At 31.5% G+C, this 26,965-nt stretch overlaps 1 protein-coding gene and 1 long non-coding RNA gene across 4 annotated transcripts in view; one reads left to right on the forward strand and one right to left on the reverse strand.

Annotated features, from left to right (window-relative positions):
* The first annotated feature begins 1,345 nt into the window (after positions 1-1,345).
* Positions 1,346-26,936, forward strand: LOC143228755 (uncharacterized). Its single transcript, XR_013015447.1, has 2 exons — positions 1,346-1,611; positions 26,723-26,936. It is a non-coding gene; the product is annotated as an uncharacterized LOC143228755 (long non-coding RNA).
* The window catches only part of LOC143228753 (disabled homolog 2-interacting protein-like), a 29,289-nt gene continuing 8,847 nt past the window's right edge, over positions 6,524-26,965 (reverse strand). Inside the window, exons 10-18 of one of the 3 annotated variants that reach the window (XM_076460069.1) lie at positions 26,721-26,811; positions 24,841-24,951; positions 23,207-23,547; positions 22,479-22,875; positions 21,520-21,742; positions 14,165-14,378; positions 10,035-10,110; positions 8,125-8,327; positions 6,524-6,782 (exon numbers count right to left, since the gene is read on the reverse strand). In XM_076460069.1, coding sequence (XP_076316184.1) covers positions 6,545-6,782; positions 8,125-8,327; positions 10,035-10,110; positions 14,165-14,378; positions 21,520-21,742; positions 22,479-22,875; positions 23,207-23,547; positions 24,841-24,951; positions 26,721-26,811 — 1,894 coding nt within the window. In that variant the 3' untranslated portion in view covers positions 6,524-6,544. Of the gene's footprint in view, positions 6,783-8,124; positions 8,328-8,384; positions 9,545-10,034; positions 10,111-14,164; positions 14,379-21,519; positions 21,743-22,478; positions 22,876-23,206; positions 23,548-24,840; positions 24,952-26,720; positions 26,812-26,965 lie in introns of those variants that run through there. The other 2 variants (XM_076460071.1, XM_076460070.1) reach the window with 2 other exon arrangements.

Raw genomic sequence — 26,965 nt, forward strand, 5'->3', positions numbered from 1 at the left:
TTCATAACAGCAAAATTAAGGTTAAAATAGGCATAATTAATATTTAAAATACGAAGTTGCTAAACTTAATTAACTACTGACATTTTTTCATTGTTTGAATTTCGCGAAGAGATACACGAGGGCTATCTTCGCTACCCGGCCCTAATTTAGCAGTGGAAGACTGGAGGGAAAGAAGCTTGTCACATCACCCGCTGCCAACTCTTGGGCTACCCTTTTACCAACGAATAGTTGAATTGACCGTGACCTTATTACGCCATCACGATTGAAAGAGCAGGCGTGTTTAGTATGATGAGGTTTCGAACCCGCGACCCTCGGGATTACGAGCCGAATGTCACCTAGCCAATAAAATGAAAAATAAAGGCGTAATTTAAATATTAAATATCAAATCTGCTAATGGTTTTTTTTTAAATAACATGTAAAAGTAAGCAAGTTTGTGGCCCGGCATGGCCAAGTGTGTTAAGGCGTTCGACTCGTAATCCGAGGGTCGCGGGTTCGAATCCCGGTCGAACCAAACATGCTCGCCCATTCAGCCGTGGGGGCGTTATAATGTGACGTTCAATCCCACTATTCGTTGGTAAAAGAGTAGCCCAAGAGTTGGCGGTGGGTGGTGATGACTAGCTGCCTTCCCTCTAGTCTTACACTGCTAAATTAGGGACGGCTAGCGCAGATAGCCCTCGCTAATTATGTCGGTGCTGTAACTAGTTAAACCCATATTTTATTTGTTATCCTTCAAGGTTTGGTCAGATAATACAAAGCTACACACTGGTCTATTTGCAGTGAGTTCGTCCAAAAGAGTTTATTATCGGATTTTAGCTTCTTAAGTCTATAAACTCATCGCTGACCCACCAGGGGACAAGATTTATAACTGACAATATTGCTATAGCGAGAGTGTCTACCTGATTAAGCATTTCACCGTAGTGTTTAAAAGTAAGAACAATATATTACTGACATATACTTTATATCTGATCTCTTTAGGTGGACTGCTTTGATCAGAAGCCAATATTAATCAAATATAAAGCATGGTTTTCGCTTCTAGGATGTGTGAAAAATCTTCAATATGATACCGACGTTTAATATTTTAATCTACTTGGTTTGCTTAATGAGTTTTATAGATAGTTACATACCCGATCTTATTCAAAATTAGTCGGGTAGAGAAACAATACATTTTAGGTAAATCTCTTTTTCCGCAAAGCTAACCTTAAATAATTTTGAATAAAAATTACTATTATAATAACTAATTATCTAATCTATGTTTTTTGAATGAATTTTTTTCACATGATTCTTTGAGAGCTTGAAACTTGATATGAAATATTTTTTTAAAACTGCATTAAATACCGAGCAACAAATCGTCTGGTTGTCAAGGCTGTTGCTACAAGTGCTACCGTCGCAAAAGAAAACAATCTGTTTCGCTTAGGCCTAAATACAAATAACTTACTCAAACCTCTACAACAGAAGTGAAAAGATTTAGTTTACTTACAGATGACGAGGTTCAGAATTTTGAAGATTTTTTTTTTTTCTTTCTCAACATAATGAAAACACTTCGATTCATTTCGAAACGATATAGGAGTTCCTGTCAGTGTTCTAGACAAATTTTATGCTGGAGTTAAACAGGTGCGTACGTTATACATTTTAATGTATGAGTTTATGATGATTGGGCAATTATATTTTGAAAGTTACACAATTTATAAATCTTACTGCTTTCCTATTTACTATTAAAATAATGTCTAAATCTTCAATGAAGTGTTACACTTTTGAGATTTACATACATGCCCGGGGATATCAGTATTCTGTGTGACAGCTAATTAATCAGATTTTAGTAAAAGTGAAAATTGAAGAAGTGGATGCAAGAGTAAAACAGTTATTGACTGAAAATTTCGAACAACAAATAATCTGGTGCTCTCAGAATTAGTTAATTTTTCAGTGTAACAAAGTTAACCATAAGTAAATTAGAGACACATAAATAACACTAACAGAAGCGTTACTCCATACGGAAGGCCTACTATATGTTTTTATCATTTAATTAACTTGTTTGTTTAACGCATTTCTCATCCTGAGGTAAGTTTAGTAACACTAACAGAAGCGCTATCGTATGTTGAAAGCCTACTATATGTTGTTAATCATTTAATTAACTTGTTTGTTTTAATTGTAACGCATTTCACTTCCTGTATGTAAGTGTGACAACCATAAGACTTAAACAGAAAACGTGTTTGTGCTGGTCCACACATATGGTTGGTAATATTATTTCAGTTATACGTCCATATAAACGCCATTTTCAGTGGTATAAACAAGGCCTTTGGCACTTGTCACAGAAAATAATATACTGACCTGTGATTAAAGAATTTTTATAAGAAATTTCGCATAAAAAACCAACAAACACACATGTAAGTACTTTACATATAATTATTAACAGACATCTTTAAACCGATGTTTTCTTTTATGTGTGTTTCACAAGGCATAGTTTTGGGAGTTATGAAGAACTGTGTTTATTTTTAAAAGTTAATTCTTTTCTACAAGTATGAACAAAAAATTATAAACTGCTCTTGGCCATGATGTGTATACCAGACAAAAGCAACTCACACCATACTGATGAGATATACGATTTTTAATACGTGATAAATGGCCATTTTCTATGGCATTACGTTCAACTACATTTGTTTATATTCGAAGGACAATTTAAAGCTAAACATGCTGTAATATATATAAGTCAACTTAAAAGTTAAATAATAGCACAGACTTATTTACACTTACTAAGTTTGATGTATGGAGTCTATATATATATATATTTACACACATTTTACTAAGTTTCAAACTATTTCCTAAGGCTATACTATTTCATTGTAAACATCTATTTTATTCAAGTTTTGGGGGGAGAAGGTAAAAAAACAGACTTTACCAGTCCTCACTAGGCCACATAAATAATAAACTTTCTAACTGATTTGATGCTAAAGAATGAATAGGGTCTCAATTTTTGTCACAAACATGTTGAAGTGTAATAAACTGAATACATCAATGTTGACTTTCACTTCATACCACTGATCAACATTGTTACTCCAAGGACAGTGGGTAATAGAGTATGAACAGACTTAAGCCATTAAAATCATTCTTCAAGAAGGAGTTAGTTTAGAAGAAGAGAGGTCAACTAATCATGAATAACAAGTTAATAAGTAGACAGAGATCTGGTATGAAGAACTGAACTGTTAAAATCAATAAAGCATTAAGGAACAGATCATTACGACCACTAGAACTAAGTTAAGTCAACTTGAGGTTATTTTATGAAAATGTAAGGTATAATAAAAATATGAGGTTATGGTAAGTTTGGTACAGCATATGGATAATACATGTTTACAGGCCTTGTGCTACTGGACAATATTTTCAGCAACTTGTAGAAACCTCTCCATTGAACTTAAATATCAAGTTAAGATAATAATGTAAGACCTCATTAAATCACATTTTGATAAAACTACAAAATAAACAATTATTTAACTGTTGTAATAATTTGATTTTTAAATACAACTTAGCCAAGGAAAAGGTGTCAGTATAAGATTAGGTAAAGATTAGTCCAATCTTTTATTATTATTAGAGCTACTCACTGTTAAATTTTTTCTTAGCTTTATTTGTTTTATTACATATTTTTTTAATGGTACCAAGAGCTATAAATTCCAGTCAGTTTTAGTGGAATGTGAGCCATTTTACATGGACATCACAAGACAAATATATTTTTGTTCCGAAGCTGATGTATTCCAAGGCACAATATAGATTATGAATAGTTAACAGCAGTTTGTGACTTCTGATTCAACCGACCCTATCACAGAGAAGACATATCTCATAACGTTACTTCTAGCCAGCTTAAAACAAAACTTAACCCTCATGACAAAACACTTAAAGTCAACTTTTATGACATCAATTTGGATATCGTGGTAATAACACAAGATACCATAATGATCGACTCGATAAAAACTTTCTGTACTGCATAAAAGAAAACTACATCAACTTGTAAATGCATTTGACACAACTATGAAACCACTTCCTTTGTTTTAGTTCTGATCTATTAATGAACAAAAGCTGGAGGCTATTTGATATCAAGTCAGTAGCAAAGAGAGCTGCTCAAAAAAAAGGTAAACATATTGAATACACATTTGACTGCAAACAAAACAGTTGTAAATCCAATTTTATTTTTGAAACCGGCAGTGTTTCATCACTGTATGTTCGTCTTGAATACCCTATGTAACTCATCTCAATGTTCAAGAGAATAGCATCTAACTCAGTGGCATAACTTTGATTTCAAGGGAGAGGGCAGCTTCTCTAACTGGGATACAGGGCAAATTTAGTTCAGAGGGCAACTTGTTCACTAGTCATCTTGTTGACTGCACTGCCATCTTACATGCCACATTTAAAGGTTGCTCTCTGAAGTCAAAGGTATCTACGTACTGTACTCGAAGACATTAGGGTCACCATAAACATTAAGAAGACATGAAAGTTCATGTTTAATGATTAAATGGTACACCATAAAAATTAAGCAAAACACACAGATTCTACCATTTGATCTAAAATAATAATAAAAAAATTCAAAGTGGTGAAGGACATGCATATTTACACACTTGACTTTTAACAAAAGACGTCTTAATGAAAATTATTCTAAAAAAAACAACAAATAAATAATGTTTTTAAACTGTAAGAGACAACACACTTCTGTTGCATGTAAACTATAACCTAACCTATATTAAAGCCAGTGTTTGTCTCCTTAGGTCATGCTTGATTTCTCATAATAGTAGGAGTAACAAAAGTATGTCAGAATGCATTTATCAAGATAGAATAGTTTGATTACTGACTGCACATTACAATGTCATTGACAGGGGGTGTCATGAAACCTTATAAGTGTAGTGAGTGTTTGTACAATAAGCCTAACGACAGTGTGAGATCACCTAGCCTAGAACCAAGTGCATAAAATTTATTAGGAAAGTGAACATACAGTTTGATATTAAACTTAAATCCCTTCTTAATTACGCTATTTTCTGTTATATCACCAGCATTTTAAATAAAATACAAATATATTCAATCAAATAAGACTCCTAAGTTAAGAAATCAACAAATATTTTAGCAGTTTTGTTGTATACACATTTCATTTTATATTATCAGTACACAGAAAGACTAACAACATAATGTAAAAAGACGTTGTTGGAACATAATATTATTAAAACATACTAGTGTTTCTGCATATCATAAGCTGTTAATCTAACTGATTGTTACTCATAAGTATTCTATGAACATGGTCCAAATTCATTTACAAATCATCTTAGTTCGATTGGTTCACAAAGGAATTCACCAACTATCTCAACTGTACTTTTCTGCTTCTTTGTTAGTCAAGCTTGATCATGAAAAATTTATTTATTCCACAGGTATGAAATGCGAGGATACGGTACACTATGGGGTGGGGATGGTAGCATTTGCCTTGCCATTTTTGATGGACTATATGCTAGTTACCATATTAAAGAAGGTTGTTTTTGTCCTGCCCATCCTAAATATTAAGGGTGTAAACTGATTAATATATTACATTCTTGGTTCATATCACCAGCAAAAGGCACTTGTAACCATGAACATTTGTACTGAAGTTATGTGAAAACTGTATGTTACTTACATTTTCCTTCTCCACAAAGATATGTTAAATACTAAGTTAGAAGAAGTTGTACACCTAACTTACACAAGAAGACTGTTTTGACCACTAGTTTCCATTTTTCTGGCAGACACACATAATATCTAACATTATTTCATACAGTAAATGACTAGTAGTTCAACAGGATATTTTACACTGTCACAACCAGAACAAATCAAAGTTAACCCTACAAGTCTCATTGAGAGAAAGGGCACCAGAGAAATTTGTATTTTATAAGCACTTTCTAACATGTTTCCTAATTTTATCCCTGAAGTATTTTGATAGCTCTGATAAAATAAATAACCTTTACGCTTAATTAAATACCGATGTAACATTGCTCTATTTTAACCAGTATTTTACACGTGTAATCACTATTACTTTCCAAATTTCAAGTTTAAAATCATAGTTATGTCCCTTTCATAACATTTCAACAGAAAAACGACTGTTGAACTAAATCACCGAGAAACTTGGATAAAAGTAAGAAAGTCAAAATATGATTATTTTTGAAACAATATACAGAGTATTCCAGCTTATGTAATACACATGAATTAAACCTTACATAAAGTACACATCTCTGGCGTTAAGATCTACTTTATACTGTCAATAACCCTTTGGGCACTAATTACAGCCTAGTGCATCACTCCATTTGTGTATAACATATGTTGTTATATATTCACTCTGCTGTTTATTACACAGAATTTTCTGTAGGAAAAAACTATGGCAACAGAAGATCTGAGACACAACTGTTTCTCCAACATTTATAATTCTATGAGAAACAAAATGCTTCTTTGAGTTCCTTCAATGAGCGTGTTAGACTGACATCCAACAGTTACAAGAGCAACATGTCCAACTGTCTTTAACAGAAAACTCAGTAGAAAATCTGTCACACTCCCATTAACAAGAGCTACTTCTAAAACTCAACTTTGTATTTTCCGTTAACAGATCTTCACAAGAATGAGGACTCCAGATGTTCTGCTTCTGTAGATGTTCCAAGGCAGATGTCAGTTCTAGATTGGCAGCATCTAGAAGCTGAATCCTACGTTCTTGGGCATCTATTACTTTCTGTCTGTTAGCAATGATTCCTTGCATTTCTTGGTATTCCTGACGCAGTTCTTCCTCCACCTTCATTAATCTGTGGAAATAACTCGACTATTAATCATTTGACTGCAATTCCTTTTTTCTTTCCTTGCTAATGCCTGCCCTCTATGTGTTTCTTAAAGATCTAATTTAGATTAGGTTTTAATGCAAAATATATTGTTATTTTTCCCTCCATACAAAATTTGACACAATAAACATATCAAAAGCGTGACAAAATTTCTTTTATGTAGTATCCAAATTAAGATACTTATGATATTATAAACCATGAAGATTTAAACTTATATGTGCCACACAAAAAATAGTAGAACTCATGGCTGCACGAGGACTGTTCCTTAGTTAGCTGGTCTGTAAGCCATGCAAGACTCGCTACTTAAAATAAAGTGCGAATGAAACAACTAAATACATAAACTAATTTTTGCCTTTGACCTGGAACAAATATTACCATAAAAACTGAGTTTTTCTGTTTCGTTATTTCAAACTATGCTGAAACGTACTTAATGTTTCTGACAGAAACTACAACCTGTAAAAAAGTTTTACTTTGGTAGCCACTGGTTTATGAGTGGTTTAAGAATGACAAATAATAGTGAATTACAAAATGAGTTAATACATGAAATAGATGTTTAGGAATAACAATATATGTGAAGAAAGTCATGAATAGCTATAACTGTGATTTTAAACTGTATCAGAGGTTTATTATGCCTACAAGTTTCTAAAGATGGAGTTATAAAATTATGTTATTTCGTGAAGTCATAAAATTTCAAAAGGACAAATTGGAGCTTATTAGCCAATCAAGGATGTCCCTTCCAGCTCCCAGCTATAACCATTCTTTACTATTCATTTATATCCACCCAGTCTATTCTTGAACTCAGTTAAATTTTCTGTCTCTACAACCAATGAATGCAGTTCATTCCAGAAGCCAACCACCCTGTTTGAAAACTAATACAATCTAAACTGTAAGACAACTCCTATGTTGCCAAAACTTAAAGTTGTTCTATATTTTCCACTGCTGAACACAGAAACTTTAAGATTCATTCTAACTATTTCTTGCTACTTGTGTCCTGTATAAAGATACACTGTCATTCTCTTCCTAATGTGGGAACCAAGGTGGGCTCTTTAAAAGAATTGTAGGGGATACACCCCACATTTTGTGGGCATGCATACTGTATTACTTAGGAAGCAAGCAGTCTTTAATAGTAAGAATTGTTTTAGGGTAGGTGAGGGGCACATTTTGGGGTTGCTTTAGCCACAACAAGTCACCCCATACCACTGCACCTGTTTATATAAATAATAAAACTAATCTTTATGAACATTTAACTCTTTGTAATATATATATATATATATATATATATAAGTGAATAAAATGTAAATATTCCTACCTAGTGATAATACTTTGAAACCTTTCATCTTTATGTCTCTGTTGATTGATCTGTTGCATTTTCACTTCACTCAGTCTTGTCTGTCTAGATATCGGGTTTCTGTTAGCACGGGTATCTGGTTTTGAAAGTTTGTTTTCTGCCTCTGTTAGCTTTCTTTGTAGATCTGTCATCAGTTCCTTTAGTGATTCTACTTCAACATGATACTGTTACAGGGAAAAGTACAGGAATTCATATCCACAGGACAGACTTGATGCATTGTTGTACATAAGCCAACAAGACAAGTGGTATTTCAAAGTAGTCAATTCAAATTTCCAAAGTTCGCAAGGTCAGGAACCCAAAACTAGATGTTATTAATTTCTAGGTACGAACATGCAGATATTAAACGTCTTGATTGAACAGGCTGAGTGGAATTTGTGTATCTCGTTGCATTTTAAAATAATTTTTCAAGTGCTTGAAGTCTCATGCACGGGTAAAATTAATGACCAGGTGCCAAAACATTCAGAATAAATTGTGAAGGTGCATTTATCATCAAAGGTTTAACTTATCAACTCATAAGCATGTCATATACATAATCACAGTGTAGCAAGTGTCACTGGAGTACAGCCATTAGAGTGAGATCTGAATACGTTGAATCTATTCTTCATACTAACACTAGATAGGTTATTATTACAATAACTTCAAATTAAAAAAAGAGAGTTTTATATACTAATGGACAATTAACACATTCCAGAGTATACAGAACATACAGTTTTTCTGCAAAACCGACACATAAAAGTCTTTAATTTTCAGTTGTCAAACTGAAACAGTGAGGCAACTGACATGTACATTCCTGGTGATGGCACAGGTTATCGTGATTGGTCAAAAAGGTGTGTATTTATTGGAAAAGAAACATGCAGATGGGTATTACTGTAGAAATAAGATTATGGTAGTCAGAAAAGATAATAGTCATAACACCACTGAAGAAACCTCACAAACTTGGGCTGAGATGGTCACAAAGACATTGGCACAAGCCATGCAGACACTTGGATATTACTGATACAGACTTAGATATAATAACTCAGACCTTGTAAACATTGCTGTATATGTGAATATCTAAACATTATTAAACACGAGCCTTAGTAATTATTATACATACCACTGAACTAGTGAATACAAAATCAGTTACGGAATTTTAGCTTTTAAGAAATTATAACAACAAACTCGGACAAGACAGGTAAAAAACGCAAACACTAAAATATTTTCAATATTAATTCCTCACAAAAGAATAAAACAACAGTACTTATTACAAACCAATTAAAATATATGGATATTTTCCTCAAAAGAGCAACACACTCTAGATGTATTATATACTTTAATTATAACGATGTTTAAAGAAAATATAACTTCTCTCTTCCTGGCAAAGGTTTTCATTTTACTGGGTCTACAGAACAAACACATACTGTTAAACACTGTTTATTACATAACAGTGTGGAATAACCAAAGATAATTATATGAGTTACTGGTAGCTAACTGTATTCATTTTTATATTTTCCCAACACTTAACACTGAAACTGAAATAGAGATTTGTTGTAGATTAATTAAATTTCCAGTCATTACTATAACAGTAAATATTTACAATAATACACCAGATTCTTAATAAAGTAAAGTAATACAGTTGTAATTAATTTCTTTATAATGAAATAATTGGAAGAAAAACTCGTGTAGTAAAAAGTTTAAATCTGAAGTGTTACATTTGAATATTTTTATGACTCATCAAACAAAGATATGGAAAAGAGGTTGGGAAAACCCTCGTAACATGAAATTAAAACATGCAACAGATGTGACTATAGATACAATGTCCTATAGCAAACAATAAACAGAAAACAAGCAAACAGAACAACACACGTTCCCACATTTATAACAACACTTACCTCTTCTAGTGTTCTGTATCTTTTAGTTTCAAAAGAACTTGAATTGTGAAGTGGATTACACACTTGTACACCTTCTCTATGGAAGTCAGTTATATCTTATTAGGATTTCATTTTAAACTATCAAATAGCAGATTTAGAGTCTTTTAAAAATAAGAGGTTCTAATTGTATAACAAAATCAGTTATTGTTTCATTACAAACATAGTTTATTTTATGTGATTGATTTTATTAATATTACAAGTTTCAAAACTAAGCACTTTTTCAGGTTTTCTATTTAAAAATAGAAAGAAACTTGCATGTGTTTCAGAGATTGTTTATTTTGTATTATTTTAATTGAAATTAACATTAACTCAGTTAGTGTCTTATAATAATTATTTACCAACAAGAGAATGTAACAATAATTTTTTTAAATATATCAATGCTTTTAATATTTTATTTATCGAATAACTGATTTAACTCACGTCCAATAAAAGGAGAGTTATGAGAGACATTTAACCAATGAAATATAAAGTTAATCTTTGAATATATTCAAATCTTTGTTTGGATATTTGTGCAAAGCTACTTACACAAGGGCTATATGCACTAACCACCTCTAATTTTGAACTGTTAAACTAAAGGGAAGACAATTATTCCTCCACCAACTCATTGGACACTCTTCTTTTACCTAACAATGAGATTTGACCATTACCCTGATAATGCTTGCAAGGGCCCAAAGCCCAGCAAATGTTTCATGCAATAGAAAATGAACTGTAAACCTTTGGATTCACAGACTGGGAAAGTTTAATTCATTCACTACATGTATTTTTATTGTTTAATATCTAAGTCAATAAACTATAAAAGTAATATACGAACATTTTCAAATATTTGCTTGGATGTTTGTACTGTATAAGGACTATGTGTACTAATTTTGATCTGGCAAAACTAGATGGCATGCAGCTGACCAAAAGTACACACCATCAACACTTGAGTTATTGTAATGAAACAGTGGAATTTGACCATAACTCTTATAATACACCCATGGCTCAGCACATGGTAACCACAAACCCTCACTTTCATTCCAACACACGAGTCACTAGGCTGCATGACCCAATTTATTAAATATATCTAACATATAAGTCACTAGTCTGCATGACCCAATTTATTAAATATATCTAACACATAAGTCACTAGGCTGCATGACCCAATTTATTAAATATATCTAACACACAAGTTACTAGGCTGCATGACCCAATTTATTAAATATATCTAACACATAAGTCACTAGGCTGCATGACCCAATTTATTAAATATATCTAACACATAAGTCACTAGTCTGCATGACCCAATTTATTAAATATATCTAACACATAAGTCACTAGGCTGCATGACCCAATTTATTAAATATATCTAACACATAAGTCACTAGGCTGCATGACCCAATTTATTAAATATATCTAACACACAAGTTACTAGGCTGCATGACCCAATTTATTAAATACATCTAACACATAAGTCACTTTACTACTTACCATTTTAGTACACGTGTTCGTTACTACTTACTGTTTTGGTAAACGTGTACGTTACTACTCATTGTTTTGGTAAACGTGAACGTTACTACTTACTGTTTTGGTAAACGTGTACGTTACTACTCACTGTTTTGGTACATGTGTACGTTACTACTCACTGTTTTGGTACATGTGTATGTTACTACTTACTGTTTTGGTACATGTGTATGTTACTACTTACTGTTTTGGTACATGTGTACGTTACTACTCACTGTTTTGGTACATGTGTATGTTACTACTCACTGTTTTGGTACATGTGTACGTTACTACTCACTGTTTTGGTACATGTGTATGTTACTACTTACTGTTTTGGTACATGTAATGCTACTTACTCACTGTTTTGGTACATGTGTATGTTACTACTCACTGTTTTGGTACATGTGCATTAAGCATACTACTCACTGTTTTGGTACATGTGTATGTTACTACTTACTGTTTTTGGTACGTGTAATGCGTTACTACTCACTGTTTTGGTACATGTGTAATGCGTTACTACTCACTGTTTTGGTACATGTGTATGTTACTACTCACTGTTTTGGTACATGTGTATGTTACTACTCACTGTTTTGGTGCATGCGTACGTTACTACTTACTGTTTTGGTAAACATGTACGTTACTACTCACTGTTTTGGTAAACATGTGTATGTTACTACTCATTGTTTTGGTAAACATGTACGTTACTACTCACTGTTTTGGTAAACATGTACGTTACTACTCACTGTTTTGGTAAACATGTACGTTACTACTCACTGTTTTGGTAAACATGTAATGCTACTACTCATTGTTTTGGTAAACATGTACGTTACTACTCACTGTTTTGGTAAACATGTACGTTACTACTCACTGTTTTGGTACATGTGTACATTACTACTCACTGTTTTGGTAAACATGTACGTTACTACTTACTGTTTTGGTAAACATGTACCTTACTACTCACTGTTTTGGTAAACATGTACGTTACTACTCACTGTTTTGGTAAACATGTACATTACTACTCATTGTTTTGGTAAACATGTACGTTACTACTCATTGTTTTGGTAAACATGTACGTTACTACTCACTGTTTTGGTACATGTGTACATTACTACTCACTGTTTTGGTAAACATGTACGTTACTACTCACTGTTTTGGTACATGTGTACATTACTACTCACTGTTTTGGTAAACATGTACGTTACTACTTACTGTTTTGGTAAACATGTACGCTACTACTCACTGTTTTGGTAAACATGTAATGCTTACTACTCACTGTTTTGGTAAACGGTAATGCGTTACTACTCACTGTTTTGGTAAACGTGTACGTTACTACTCACTGTTTTGGTACACGTGTACGTTACTACTCACTGTTTTGGTAAACATGTACGTTACTACTCACTGTTTTGGTAAACATGTACGTTACTACTCACTGTTTTGGTAAACATGTACGTTACTACTTACTGTTTTGGTAAACATGTACGTTACTACTTACTGTTTTGGTAAACATGTACGTTACTACTCACTGTTTTGGTAAACATGTTCGTTACTACTCACTGTTTTGGTAAACATGAACGTTACTACTTACTGTTTTGGTACATGTGTACGTTACTACTCACTGTTTTGGTAAACATGTTCGTTACTACTCACTGTTTTGGTAAACATGAACGTTACTACTTACTGTTTTGGTACATGTGTACGTTACTACTCACTGTTTTGGTAAACATGAACGTTACTACTTACTGTTTTGGTACATGTGTACGTTACTACTCACTGTTTTGGTAAACATGTTCGTTACTACTCACTGTTTTGGTAAACATGAACGTTACTACTTACTGTTTTGGTACATGTGTACGTTACTACTCACTGTTTTGGTAAACATGTACGTTACTACTTACTGTTTTGGTACATGTGTACGTTACTACTCACTGTTTTGGTAAACATGTACGTTACTACTCACTGTTTTGGTAAACATGAACGTTACTACTTACTGTTTTGGTAAACATGTACGTTACTACTCACTGTTTTGGTAAACATGTAATGCTACTACTCACTGTTTTGGTAAACATGAACGTTACTACTTACTGTTTTGGTAAACATGTACGTTACTACTCACTGTTTTGGTAAACATGTAATGTTACTACTCACTGTTTTGGTAAACATGTACGTTACTACTCACTGTTTTGGTAAACATGTACGTTACTACTCACTGTTTTGGTAAACATGTAATGCTTACTACTTACTGTTTTGGTAAACATGTACGTTACTACTTACTGTTTTGGTAAACATGTACGTTACTACTCACTGTTTTGGTAAACATGTACGTTACTACTTACTGTTTTGGTAAACATGTACGTTACTACTTACTGTTTTGGTAAACATGTACGTTACTACTCACTGTTTTGGTAAACATGTACGTTACTACTCACTGTTTTGGTAAACATGTACGTTACTACTCACTGTTTTGGTAAACATGTACGTTACTACTCACTGTTTTGGTAAACATGTTCGTTACTACTCACTGTTTTGGTAAACATGAACGTTACTACTTACTGTTTTGGTACATGTGTACGTTACTACTCACTGTTTTGGTAAACATGTACGTTACTACTCACTGTTTTGGACTCCGTGAAAGTTGGTCTGCTGATCCTCGTCTTTCAAGCCTGTGAATTTTCCATAGCTGAGGATAACTATGAAAATACGATAACTGAGGAAGTCTTGATGGGGACCCTGATAGAAATGACTGTATTTGTGATGTGGCTGTATCATTTTCAGACGATGGCGATGAAGGACAAACATTTCTGTCACATAGTTTCATGTTGCTGGTTTCTGTTTCAGTGTGGAGAAAAAAAAGTCAATTTTAAGTTATATTGTTTCTCACATACTGATTGATAAGTTGTATTGTTTGTCAGATGTTGAATGATAAGTTGTGTTGTTTGTCAGATGTTGAATGATAAGTTGTGTTGTTTGTCAGATGTTGAATGATAAGTTGTGTTGTTTGTCAGATGTTGAATGATAAGTTGTGTTGTTTGTCAGATGTTGAATGATAAGTTGTGTTGTTTGTCAGATATTGAATGATAAGTTGTGTTGTTTGTCAGATGTTGAATGATAAGTTGTATTGTTTGTCAGATGTTGAATGATAAGTTGTGTTGTTTGTCAGATGTTGAATGATAAGTTGTGTTGTTTGTCAGATGTTGAATGATAAGTTGTGTTGTTTGTCAGATGTTGAATGATAAGTTGTGTTGTTTGTCAGATGTTGAATGATAAGTTGTATTGTTTGTCAGATGTTGAATGATAAGTTGTATTGTTTGTCAGATGTTGAATGATAAGTTGTATTGTTTGTCAGATATTGAATAATAAGTTGTATTGTTTGTCAGATGTTGAATGATAAGTTGTATTGTTTGTCAGATATTGAATAATAAGTTGTATTGTTTGTCAGATGTTGAATGATAAGTTGTATTGTTTGTCAGATGTTAAATGATAAGTTGTGTTGTTTGTCACATACTGATTGATAAGTTGTGTTGTTTGTCAGATGTTGATTGATAAGTTGTGTTATTTGTCAGATATTGAATGATAAGTTGTATTGTTTGTCAGATGTTGAATGATAAGTTGTATTGTTTGTCAGATGTTAAATGATAAGTTGTGTTGTTTGTCAGATGTTGAATGATAAGTTGTATTGTTTGTCAGATGTTAAATGATAAGTTGTGTTGTTTGTCAGATGTTAAATGATAAGTTGTGTTGTTTGTCAGATATTGAATGATAAGTTGTGTTGTTTGTCACATATTGATTGATAAGTTGTGTTGTTTGTCAGATATTGAATGATAAGTTGTATTGTTTGTCAGATATTGAATGATAAGTTGTGTTGTTTGTCAGATGTTGAATGATAAGTTGTGTTGTTTGTCAGATATTGAATGATAAGTTGTGTTGTTTGTCACATACTGATTGATAAGTTGTGTTGTTTGTCAGATATTGAATGATAAGTTGTATTGTTTGTCAGATATTGAATGATAAGTTGTGTTGTTTGTCAGATGTTAAATGATAAGTTGTGTTGTTTGTCAGATGTTGAATGATAAGTTGTATTGTTTGTCAGATGTTGAATGATAAGTTGTATTGTTTGTCAGATGTTGAATAATAAGTTGTATTGTTTGTCAGATGTTGAATGATAAGTTGTGTTGTTTGTCAGATATTTAATGATAAGTTGTATTGTTTGTCAGATATTGAATGATAAGTTGTGTTGTTTGTCAGATGTTGAATGATAAGTTGTATTGTTTGTCAGATATTGAATAATAAGTTGTATTGTTTGTCAGATGTTGAATAATAAGTTGTATTGTTTGTCAGATGTTGAATGATAAGTTGTATTGTTTGTCAGATGTTGAATAATAAGTTGTATTGTTTGTCAGATGTTGAATGATAAGTTGTGTTGTTTGTCAGATATTTAATGATAAGTTGTATTGTTTGTCAGATATTGAATGATAAGTTGTGTTGTTTGTCAGATATTGAATGATAAGTTGTGTTGTTTGTCAGATGTTGAATGATAAGTTGTGTTGTTTGTCAGATGTTGAATGATAAGTTGTATTGTTTGTCAGATATTGAATAATAAGTTGTATTGTTTGTCAGATGTTGAATGATAAGTTGTATTGTTTGTCAGATGTTGAATGATAAGTTGTATTGTTTGTCAGATATTGAATGATAAGTTGTATTGTTTGTCAGATATTGAATGATAAGTGGTATTGTTTGTCAGATATTGAATGATAAGTTGTGTTGTTTGTCAGATATTGAATAATAAGTTGTATTGTTTGTCAGATGTTGAATAATAAGTTGTATTGTTTGTCAGATGTTGAATGATAAGTTGTGTTGTTTGTCAGATATTTAATGATAAGTTGTATTGTTTGTCAGATATTGAATGATAAGTTGTGTTGTTTGTCAGATGTTGAATGATAAGTTGTATTGTTTGTCAGATATTGAATAATAAGTTGTATTGTTTGTCAGATATTGAATAATAAGTTGTATTGTTTGTCAGATGTTGAATGATAAGTTGTATTGTTTGTCAGATGTTGAATGATAAGTTGTATTGTTTGTCAGATGTTGAATAATAAGTTGTATTGTTTGTCAGATGTTGAATGATAAGTTGTGTTGTTTGTCAGATATTTAATGATAAGTTGTATTGTTTGTCAGATGTTGAATGATAAGTTGTGTTGTTTGTCAGATGTTGAATGATAAGTTGTATTGTTTGTCAGATGTTGAATGATAAGTTGTATTGTTTGTCAGATGTTGAATAATAAGTGGTATTGTTTGTCAGATGTTGAATGATAAGTTGTGTTGTTTGTCAGATATTGAATGATAAGTTGTATTGTTTGTCAGATGTTGAATGATAAGTTGTATTGTTTGTCAGATATTGAATAATAAGTGGTATTGTTTGTCAGATGTTGAATGATAAGTTGTATTGTTTGTCAGATGTTGAATAATAAGTTGTATTGTTTGTCAGATGTTGAATGATAAGTTGTATTGTTTGTCAGATGTTGAATGATAAGTTGTGTTGTTTGTCAGATATTGAATAATAAGTGGTATTGTTTGTCAGATGTTGAATGATAAGCTGTATTGTTTGTCAGATGTTGAATAATAAGTTGTATTGTTTGTCAGATGTTGAATGATAAGTTGTATTGTTTGTCAGATGTTGAATGATAAGTTGTATTGTTTGTCAGATATTGAATAATAAGTCGTATTGTTTGTCAGATGTTGAATGATAAGTTGTATTGTTTGTCAGATATTGAATAATAAGTGGTATTGTTTGTCAGATGTTGAATAATAAGTTGTATTGTTTGTCAGATGTTGAATAATAAGTTGTATTGTTTGTCAGATGTTGAATGATAAGTTGTATTGTTTGTCAGATGTTAAATGATAAGTTGTGTTGTTTGTCAGATGTTAAATGATAAGTTGTGTTGTTTGTCAGATATTGAATGATAAGTTGTGTTGTTTGTCACATATTGATTGATAAGTTGTGTTGTTTGTCAGATATTGAATGATAAGTTGTATTGTTTGTCAGATATTGAATGATAAGTTGTATTGTTTGTCAGATGTTGAATGATAAGTTGTGTTGTTTGTCAGATGTTGAATGATAAGTTGTGTTGTTTGTCAGATATTGAATGATAAGTTGTGTTGTTTGTCACATACTGATTGATAAGTTGTGTTGTTTGTCAGATGTTGAATGATAAGTTGTATTGTTTGTCAGATGTTGAATGATAAGTTGTATTGTTTGTCAGATGTTGAATGATAAGTTGTATTGTTTGTCAGATATTGAATGATAAGTTGTGTTGTTTGTCAGATATTGAATGATAAGTTGTGTTGTTTGTCAGATGTTGAATGATAAGTTGTGTTATTTGTCAGATATTGAATAATAAGTTGTGTTGTTTGTCACATACTGATTGATAAGTTGTGTTGTTTGTCAGATGTTGAATGATAAGTTGTATTGTTTGTCAGATATTGAATGATAAGTTGTGTTGTTTGTCAGATATTGAATGATAAGTGGTATTGTTTGTCAGATGTTGAATAATAAGTTGTATTGTTTGTCAGATGTTGAATGATAAGTTGTATTGTTTGTCAGATGTTAAATGATAAGTTGTGTTGTTTGTCAGATGTTAAATGATAAGTTGTGTTGTTTGTCAGATATTGAATGATAAGTTGTGTTGTTTGTCACATATTGATTGATAAGTTGTGTTGTTTGTCAGATATTGAATGATAAGTTGTATTGTTTGTCAGATATTGAATGATAAGTTGTATTGTTTGTCAGATGTTGAATAATAAGTTGTATTGTTTGTCAGATGTTGAATGATAAGTTGTATTGTTTGTCAGATGTTAAATGATAAGTTGTGTTGTTTGTCAGATGTTAAATGATAAGTTGTGTTGTTTGTCAGATATTGAATGATAAGTTGTGTTGTTTGTCACATATTGATTGATAAGTTGTGTTGTTTGTCAGATATTGAATGATAAGTTGTATTGTTTGTCAGATATTGAATGATAAGTTGTATTGTTTGTCAGATGTTGAATGATAAGTTGTGTTGTTTGTCAGATGTTGAATGATAAGTTGTGTTGTTTGTCAGATATTGAATGATAAGTTGTGTTGTTTGTCACATACTGATTGATAAGTTGTGTTGTTTGTCAGATGTTGAATGATAAGTTGTATTGTTTGTCAGATATTGAATGATAAGTTGTGTTGTTTGTCACATACTGATTGATAAGTTGTGTTGTTTGTCAGATATTGAATGATAAGTTGTGTTATTTGTCAGATATTGAATGATAAGTGGTATTGTTTGTCAGATGTTGAATAATAAGTTGTATTGTTTGTCAGATGTTGAATAATAAGTTGTATTGTTTGTCAGATGTTGAATGATAAGTTGTATTGTTTGTCAGATGTTAAATGATAAGTTGTGTTGTTTGTCAGATGTTAAATGATAAGTTGTGTTGTTTGTCAGATATTGAATGATAAGTTGTGTTGTTTGTCACATATTGATTGATAAGTTGTGTTGTTTGTCAGATATTGAATGATAAGTTGTATTGTTTGTCAGATATTGAATGATAAGTTGTATTGTTTGTCAGATGTTGAATGATAAGTTGTGTTGTTTGTCAGATGTTGAATGATAAGTTGTGTTGTTTGTCAGATATTGAATGATAAGTTGTGTTGTTTGTCACATACTGATTGATAAGTTGTGTTGTTTGTCAGATGTTGAATGATAAGTTGTATTGTTTGTCAGATGTTGAATGATAAGTTGTATTGTTTGTCAGATGTTGAATGATAAGTTGTATTGTTTGTCAGATATTGAATAATAAGTGGTATTGTTTGTCAGATGTTGAATAATAAGTTGTATTGTTTGTCAGATATTGAATGATAAGTTGTGTTGTTTGTCACATACTGATTGATAAGTTGTGTTGTTTGTCAGATGTTGAATGATAAGTTGTATTGTTTGTCAGATATTGAATGATAAGTTGTGTTGTTTGTCACATACTGATTGATAAGTTGTGTTGTTTGTCAGATATTGAATGATAAGTTGTGTTATTTGTCAGATATTGAATGATAAGTGGTATTGTTTGTCAGATGTTGAATAATAAGTTGTATTGTTTGTCAGATGTTGAATAATAAGTTGTATTGTTTGTCAGATGTTGAATGATAAGTTGTATTGTTTGTCAGATGTTAAATGATAAGTTGTGTTGTTTGTCAGATGTTAAATGATAAGTTGTGTTGTTTGTCAGATATTGAATGATAAGTTGTGTTGTTTGTCAGATATTGAATGATAAGTTGTGTTGTTTGTCACATATTGATTGATAAGTTGTGTTGTTTGTCAGATATTGAATGATAAGTTGTATTGTTTGTCAGATATTGAATGATAAGTTGTATTGTTTGTCAGATGTTGAATGATAAGTTGTGTTGTTTGTCAGATGTTGAATGATAAGTTGTGTTGTTTGTCAGATATTGAATGATAAGTTGTGTTGTTTGTCACATACTGATTGATAAGTTGTGTTGTTTGTCAGATGTTGAATGATAAGTTGTATTGTTTGTCAGATGTTGAATGATAAGTTGTATTGTTTGTCAGATGTTGAATGATAAGTTGTATTGTTTGTCAGATATTGAATAATAAGTGGTATTGTTTGTCAGATGTTGAATAATAAGTTGTATTGTTTGTCAGATGTTGAATAATAAGTTGTATTGTTTGTCAGATGTTGAATGATAAGTTGTATTGTTTGTCAGATGTTAAATGATAAGTTGTGTTGTTTGTCAGATGTTAAATGATAAGTTGTGTTGTTTGTCAGATATTGAATGATAAGTTGTATTGTTTGTCACATATTGAATGATAAGTTGTATTGTTTGTCAGATGTAGAATGATAAGTTGTATTGTTTGTCAGATGTTGAATGATAAGTTGTATTGTTTGTCAGATGTTGAATGATAAGTTGTATTGTTTGTCAGATGTTAAATGATAAGTTGTGTTGTTTGTCAGATATTGAATGATAAGTTGTATTGTTTGTCAGATGTTAAATGATAAGTTGTGTTGTTTGTCAGATATTGAATGATAAGTTGTATTGTTTGTCAGATGTAGAATGATAAGTTGTGTTATTTGTCAGATATTGAATGACAAGTTGTGTTGTTTGTCAGATGTTGAATGATAAGTTGCATTGTTTGTCAGATATTGAATGACTTTTTGATCTAAAGTTATTCAGATTGCTTCAATTACATTTAATAATACGATATATTAAACTAATACTGTAGTGATCTAACATCAAAGATAAAAGTAACTAAACAATTGGATACTCTTACCATATGGCTTGTAATATAACACAGCAATGTTTAACTACTGAATAACTTCATCACTTCTTCAGACCAAAGAAAATTTACATTAAAAAAACAAACATATTGGAAACATGAATCATTAAAACCATTGGTTAAAGAAATTAACTTAAATTTAAAAAAGTATTTTGATTCACTTTCATAACATGATAAGTTGTAATCAGTTTCTTGTTATTGTGATACTCGACTGTACATCATTTGCACTCTGCCATCCTCTGAGAATCGAACCCCAGATTTCTGTGTTTCACATCTATAAACTTCTATCTGTATTTCCAATAGATACATTCCACACAAACATTACCTTTCTAATTCCAGTGCATATTTTCTTACTTGCCTTGTAAAACAATGACGATTCACAAGTGTAAATGCATAGAGGGAGTTAGTGTGCATGGTTGTGTTCCACCTTTCTCCTGGTGGAGGGCTTTTATGACATTATTTTAAGAGAAAAGAAGCAGAATGGTTGCATTAAATGTTTTTAAGAGAATAATGATAACGTTTGGAGGTTACTTAGTGTTTGTATAAAATGATTCTCTACAAGTATAAGCTTTACAGGAAATATTGGAACAACATTCTGAGTTGCATACAAAGTTCACCATTTTGAAATGTTATACCACATCTGCTGTCAAGAGAGTTACCATTAGACTTCCTTTCTTCTTTGGGACCCTCAGAATATTCACTGTCACTAATGCTTCCACAGGAAATGTTAAGGCTATACATGGGATTCTTGAAGGCTAGGGGAGGTCGAAAACTATAATGATTATTAGAAGAGAAGGTCATGTGTTCATGTGAGAGTCCAGGAGATGGAATGGATTTGCTGTTCCTTACTGACCGGTACCTTGATGATCCCATATCTGTAACCTAGTAAGAAAGGATTAGTAATTCAGTAAAGTTTGTTTGAACTTATGTTTCTCACTACAAAAAAAAACAACAATATCCTAGTTAATGAAGTATGCTGACTCCATGTTTAAGGTACTAAAACATGTTATTTGGTGTGGTTTATAATGTCCAAAGTTAAGTAAAGCTCTTGTTATCAAAATTATTACACAATAATTAATTTTAAGCTGTTTTACTATCTTAAGTTTACTTGAATTAACACTTTCCTTATATGAACATTTATTTCCACAACATACACTCACCATTTCACACAGTTTCAGCTATGACACTAGTCTTGAGGCAACTGCAACTACCATCTAATGTCACATGATTTTTGACGTGAATAGTGACAAAATTCACATAAATCACGTGAAATTAGATGGGAGTTACCTCAAGGCTTGTGGTGTGTAAACTTCTCTGGAAGACATAATGATGAATATAGCTAATTTGTGGGATGAGGTAACTTATCATCTTTGGATTTTTTACTTTTATTATTTTATTGCATGGGTTTAAAAGTTTTCTAGGTCTTTCTTTAAGCCATCATATTAAAATAAGCTCTTCACTTAAAACAGTGACAACTACCAAAGAAATCTAAATTTTTGTCCTGAAAATATAAGCCAATCATTGGATAGGTATGTAGTGTGAAAAATTCACAAGCAATGATCACAGATGCAACAGAATTTTCTTTTTGAATACTGATACAATGGAATAGAAAACTTACCTTACAGAGAGAATTTTGGCTGTGAGATTTCATGCGATCATCATTTTCATCTGTAACCTCATCGTAATCATGAGTAAAACTATTACGCAAGTTTCTTGTCAGAACTGAAAACCCTTGCTGGGTTTTTTGGGGATTTTTCACATCAATTGGCTGATGGTTTCCCTTAAAAAGAGTTCCTTCAGAGTCAATAATATGAGGTACTTTTTGGTCCACCATTTTAGTTGCTGGTCTTCTATCTGGATAATTTGTCTCACTGTATGAGGTACTGTGGATTGAGGTAGAAGTGGAATGCTTATCACATGTGAATCCTCTCTTCTCTAATGCTTCAAATCGTACATAGTCATCAAATGAGTTCATATCTTCAGCTGGGTCTTTACTACGTCTACGTTTATGATAACTGGGAAAGGTATAATAAAAATTTAAAATAAAATAATAAAAAAGACTTGAATTTTTTTTCAATTGTTAACACTAACCACAATGCAATTGCATTTTGGATTTTGGAGACCAAACAAGAAAACTAGAAAAACTTAAAAATGAACAGACTAACAACCTATTTTATAAAATTTTATCTCTTTACTACACTTAGAAAGAAGAAATACAACTGTACAATTAATTCATAGTCAAATAACTCTTTTTGAGTAAGATATCAATCAAAATTATAGACCAAGGAAAGAGAAATAACTGAGTCTAACTACAACAGTAAAATAGATGAGAGGTGAGATACTTACTTGGCTGTTCTAGTATATAGTATATTAGACTGATTCAAAGACCGAGTTGGGGAAGATGCAACCTGTTGAGGGACTTGACTTTGGAGGTCAAGATCAACATTCTTCTGCAGGTCATCTTCCTTGATGTTTCTACTTGATTCTAACAAATTTATGGTCGATTTTCGTTGTGATTGTTCAGGATTTCCAGGTAGAGAGGATGTAGGACCAATTAAACAGTGAATGTTATGTACTTTGTCACCAAAATTTGGAGAGCTCATTTGACGGAGCACTGATGATTGTGACAATGAAGAAGAGATGTCATTTAGAATCTGCTGAAGTTCTTCAAGATCTTCTAGATGTTCCTAATAAATAACTGCTTGATCAACATTGTTTTATATTCCATTTCTTATGAATTAATTTTCACTTTGAAACAAACAAATAAAACAAAGGTCATACAGTTCACAAAAAATAAAAATAGTTTTAGAGTGACATCAGTTGTAATAACACACTACAATCACTCATGGTTGTGGTTTAAGTTGTGATAACACATTACAATTACTCATGGTTGTGATGTAAGTTGTGATAACACATTACAATTACTCATGGTTGTGGTTTAAGTTGTGATAACACATTACAATCACTCATGGTTGTGATGTCAGTTGTGATAACACATTACAATTACTCATGGCTGTGACATCAGTTGTAATAACACACTACAATCACTCATGGTTGTAGTTTAAGTTGTGATAACACATTACAATTACTCATGGTTGTGATGTAAGTTGTGATAACAGATTACAATCACTCATGGTTGTGATGTCAGTTGGGATAACACATTACAATTACTCATGGTTGTGACGTCAGTTATGATAACACATTACAATCACTCATGGCTGTGACATCAGTTGTAATAACACACTACAATCACTCATGGTTGTGATGTCAGTTGTGATAACACATTACAATTACTCATGGTTGTGATGTCAGTTGTGATAACACATTACAATTACTCATGGTTGTGATGTAAGTTGTGATAACACATTACAATTACTCATGGTTGTGATGTAAGTTGTGATAACAGATTACAATCACTCATGGTTGTGACGTCAGTTGGGATAACACATTACAATCACTCATGGTTGTGATGTCAGTTGTGATAACACATTACAATCACTCATGGTTGTGACGTCAGTTGGGATAACAATCAGCAATGTAATTTACTTTTCTGTTTTGTTAAGAATAATCTCCGAATTAGCATTACTAAATAATACTGCAAACCATCGACTCTTTAAAAACTTCCAAAACGTAGTTGTTATTAATGGTTTATTATAAGGAAATGTTTTGACTATCTGTAGATATATTCTTGCTTTCACTAATGATATCTGACTATTATCTTATGTTAACAATCCTTTAATTAACATGCTATGAAAGGCATTACAAATATCATTAACATGGTACAAATAAAAATGGTTTATCCTGCGATATTTTAAGTGTCTGATAAATAGTATAAATATTAAAAGTGATAATCAACTGAGTGTGTGTGTGTGTTTTCTTATAGCAAAGCCACATCAGGCTGATTTCACCATAATCAACTGAGCTTTCTCATCAAATAACATTGTTACAACAATCACGAGCCACATTAAAAGAGGTCTTACTGTTTTATTCATGTCTGGAATGCAGTCTACTAGCAAAGAATGTAAAATGGACAACTCTTTTCCAAGGTCAATCTGTCCTTCAAAATTAATGCTGTCCCCTCCACCTGGAGTCTAAATAGAAATATAAAAATTTAAGAAAGTGTTTGTAATATTATGTCTTTCATTAACAATGATGTTTTAACTAGGTCTAGAGACATATCTGTAAACATTAGGATCTGCTACTGCTTGCTTTGATTCTTATCAAAATTTACTTTCCCATTAGAATAACACTTATCGAGAACAATGTTTACTTTGGGTGTCTAGAAACAGATAGTGAGTAAAATGGAAGACAGACAATAACAACAGCACATTTCTTATCAGTTTAAATTGGATAAGAAATGTTGTTTCACAGTGTTTAGGCAAAGGAAATCATTAGCAAATAATACATAAATAATAAAAATATAATAAAAATTAAAATAATTATGAATACAACTTCTGAGTGAAAGTAGTGTAATTAATACATGAATCACACTATATCTGCTAAACCCAAGGCTGCTTGGTTACAACAGGTGTAGTGGTGACTACCACACTATTAACGTTAGCAAACCACCTGACAAGACCTATTACTGAGTGAAGTGAACCAAGTTGGTACAAGTAACTTTTTATAAATTTTATTTATACTACAAAAAATCAGAAGCAAAGTAACAGTTATTTTACACTATTTATTAATTTTAACACCACATATTATTAATTATTTTCTTGAAGACATATATCAACAATTACTTAAAATGTTTAAGTTTATAACATATACTTACAAAGATAAAAAACATACGTTGTGAAAGGGTATGTAATAGATATAATTCAACAACTGTTCATCATCTTTAACACCATAGATCGTTAAAAACTGTGTATTACTATCTTTAACACTGCAGATCATTAAAAAGTGTATTATTATCTTTAACACTGCAGATCGTTAAAAACTGTGTATTACTATCTTTAACACTGCAGATCATTAAAAGTGTATTATTATCTTTAACACTGCAGATCGTTAAAACTGTGTATTACTATCTTTAACACTGCAGATCATTAAAAGTGTATTATTATCTTTAACACTGCAGATCGTTAAAAACTGTGTATTACTATCTTTAACACTGCAGATCATTAAAAGTGTATTATTATCTTTAACACTGCAGATCGTTAAAACTGTGTATTACTATCTTTAACACTGCAGATCATTAAAAAGTGTATTATTATCTTTAACACTGCAGATCATTAAAAACTGTGTATTATTATCTTTAACACTGCAGATCATTAAAAACTGTGTATTATTATCTTTAACACTGCAGATCATTAAAAACTGTGTATTACTATCTTTAACACTGCAGATCGTTAAAAACTGTGTATTACTATCTTTAACACTGCAGATCATTAAAACCTGTACATTAATATATTTAATACTGTAGATCATTAAAAACTAAATTATTAGTATGCAGAAGAAAGTTAAACAAAATAATTCCTTATATCTTCAAATCTAATTAATGGTCTTTGAACTTGCAACATTTGAAAAATTATATTTTTAATTTATATTAAAAAGCAGTATTTCCTTTCAGTAACAATGAAAATGTTGCTCATAAAATGTAATGTTCAGTTTTACTTGTACGTTATCTAATTAGATTAAATAACTGGAAATCATTAAACTTGCATTGAATAATTTAGGTATTTATCAGAATGTTGAACAGGTTTCGTGAATGAATAGAGCTTTGACAAGGAAGGAAATATTGTTCTTCTACTGTAAGGTAGTAAATGTTAGGTATTCTTTCATCTTTAAATAGTGATTTAGTGTTTCCATTGTAAAACATGATATGAAAATATTTTGTTTCCTGTGAAATTGTTTTCCTTACAGAAATCTGCAGCAGGAAGTTCTTCATGATGTCCTGCTGCTTGTCAACAAACTGGTTTAAGAATTCCATGAAATCTTCCTTCTCACCAAACCTTGAAAAAGTAAAATAAACCAGAATGACTTTAACATGTTACTTAAAAACTGTCTTTCGGTTAGGTGACTGTAATCGTGTACTCTAATTAAAACTAGTGAATAAAAAGATCAAAGTATTACTAAACAAGAACCGTCATATGTATATCAAAGTTC

The sequence above is a fragment of the Tachypleus tridentatus genome, chromosome 10 (genome assembly GCF_004210375.1).
Source record: "Tachypleus tridentatus isolate NWPU-2018 chromosome 10, ASM421037v1, whole genome shotgun sequence".
Taxonomy (NCBI): Eukaryota; Metazoa; Arthropoda; class Merostomata; order Xiphosura; family Limulidae; genus Tachypleus; species Tachypleus tridentatus.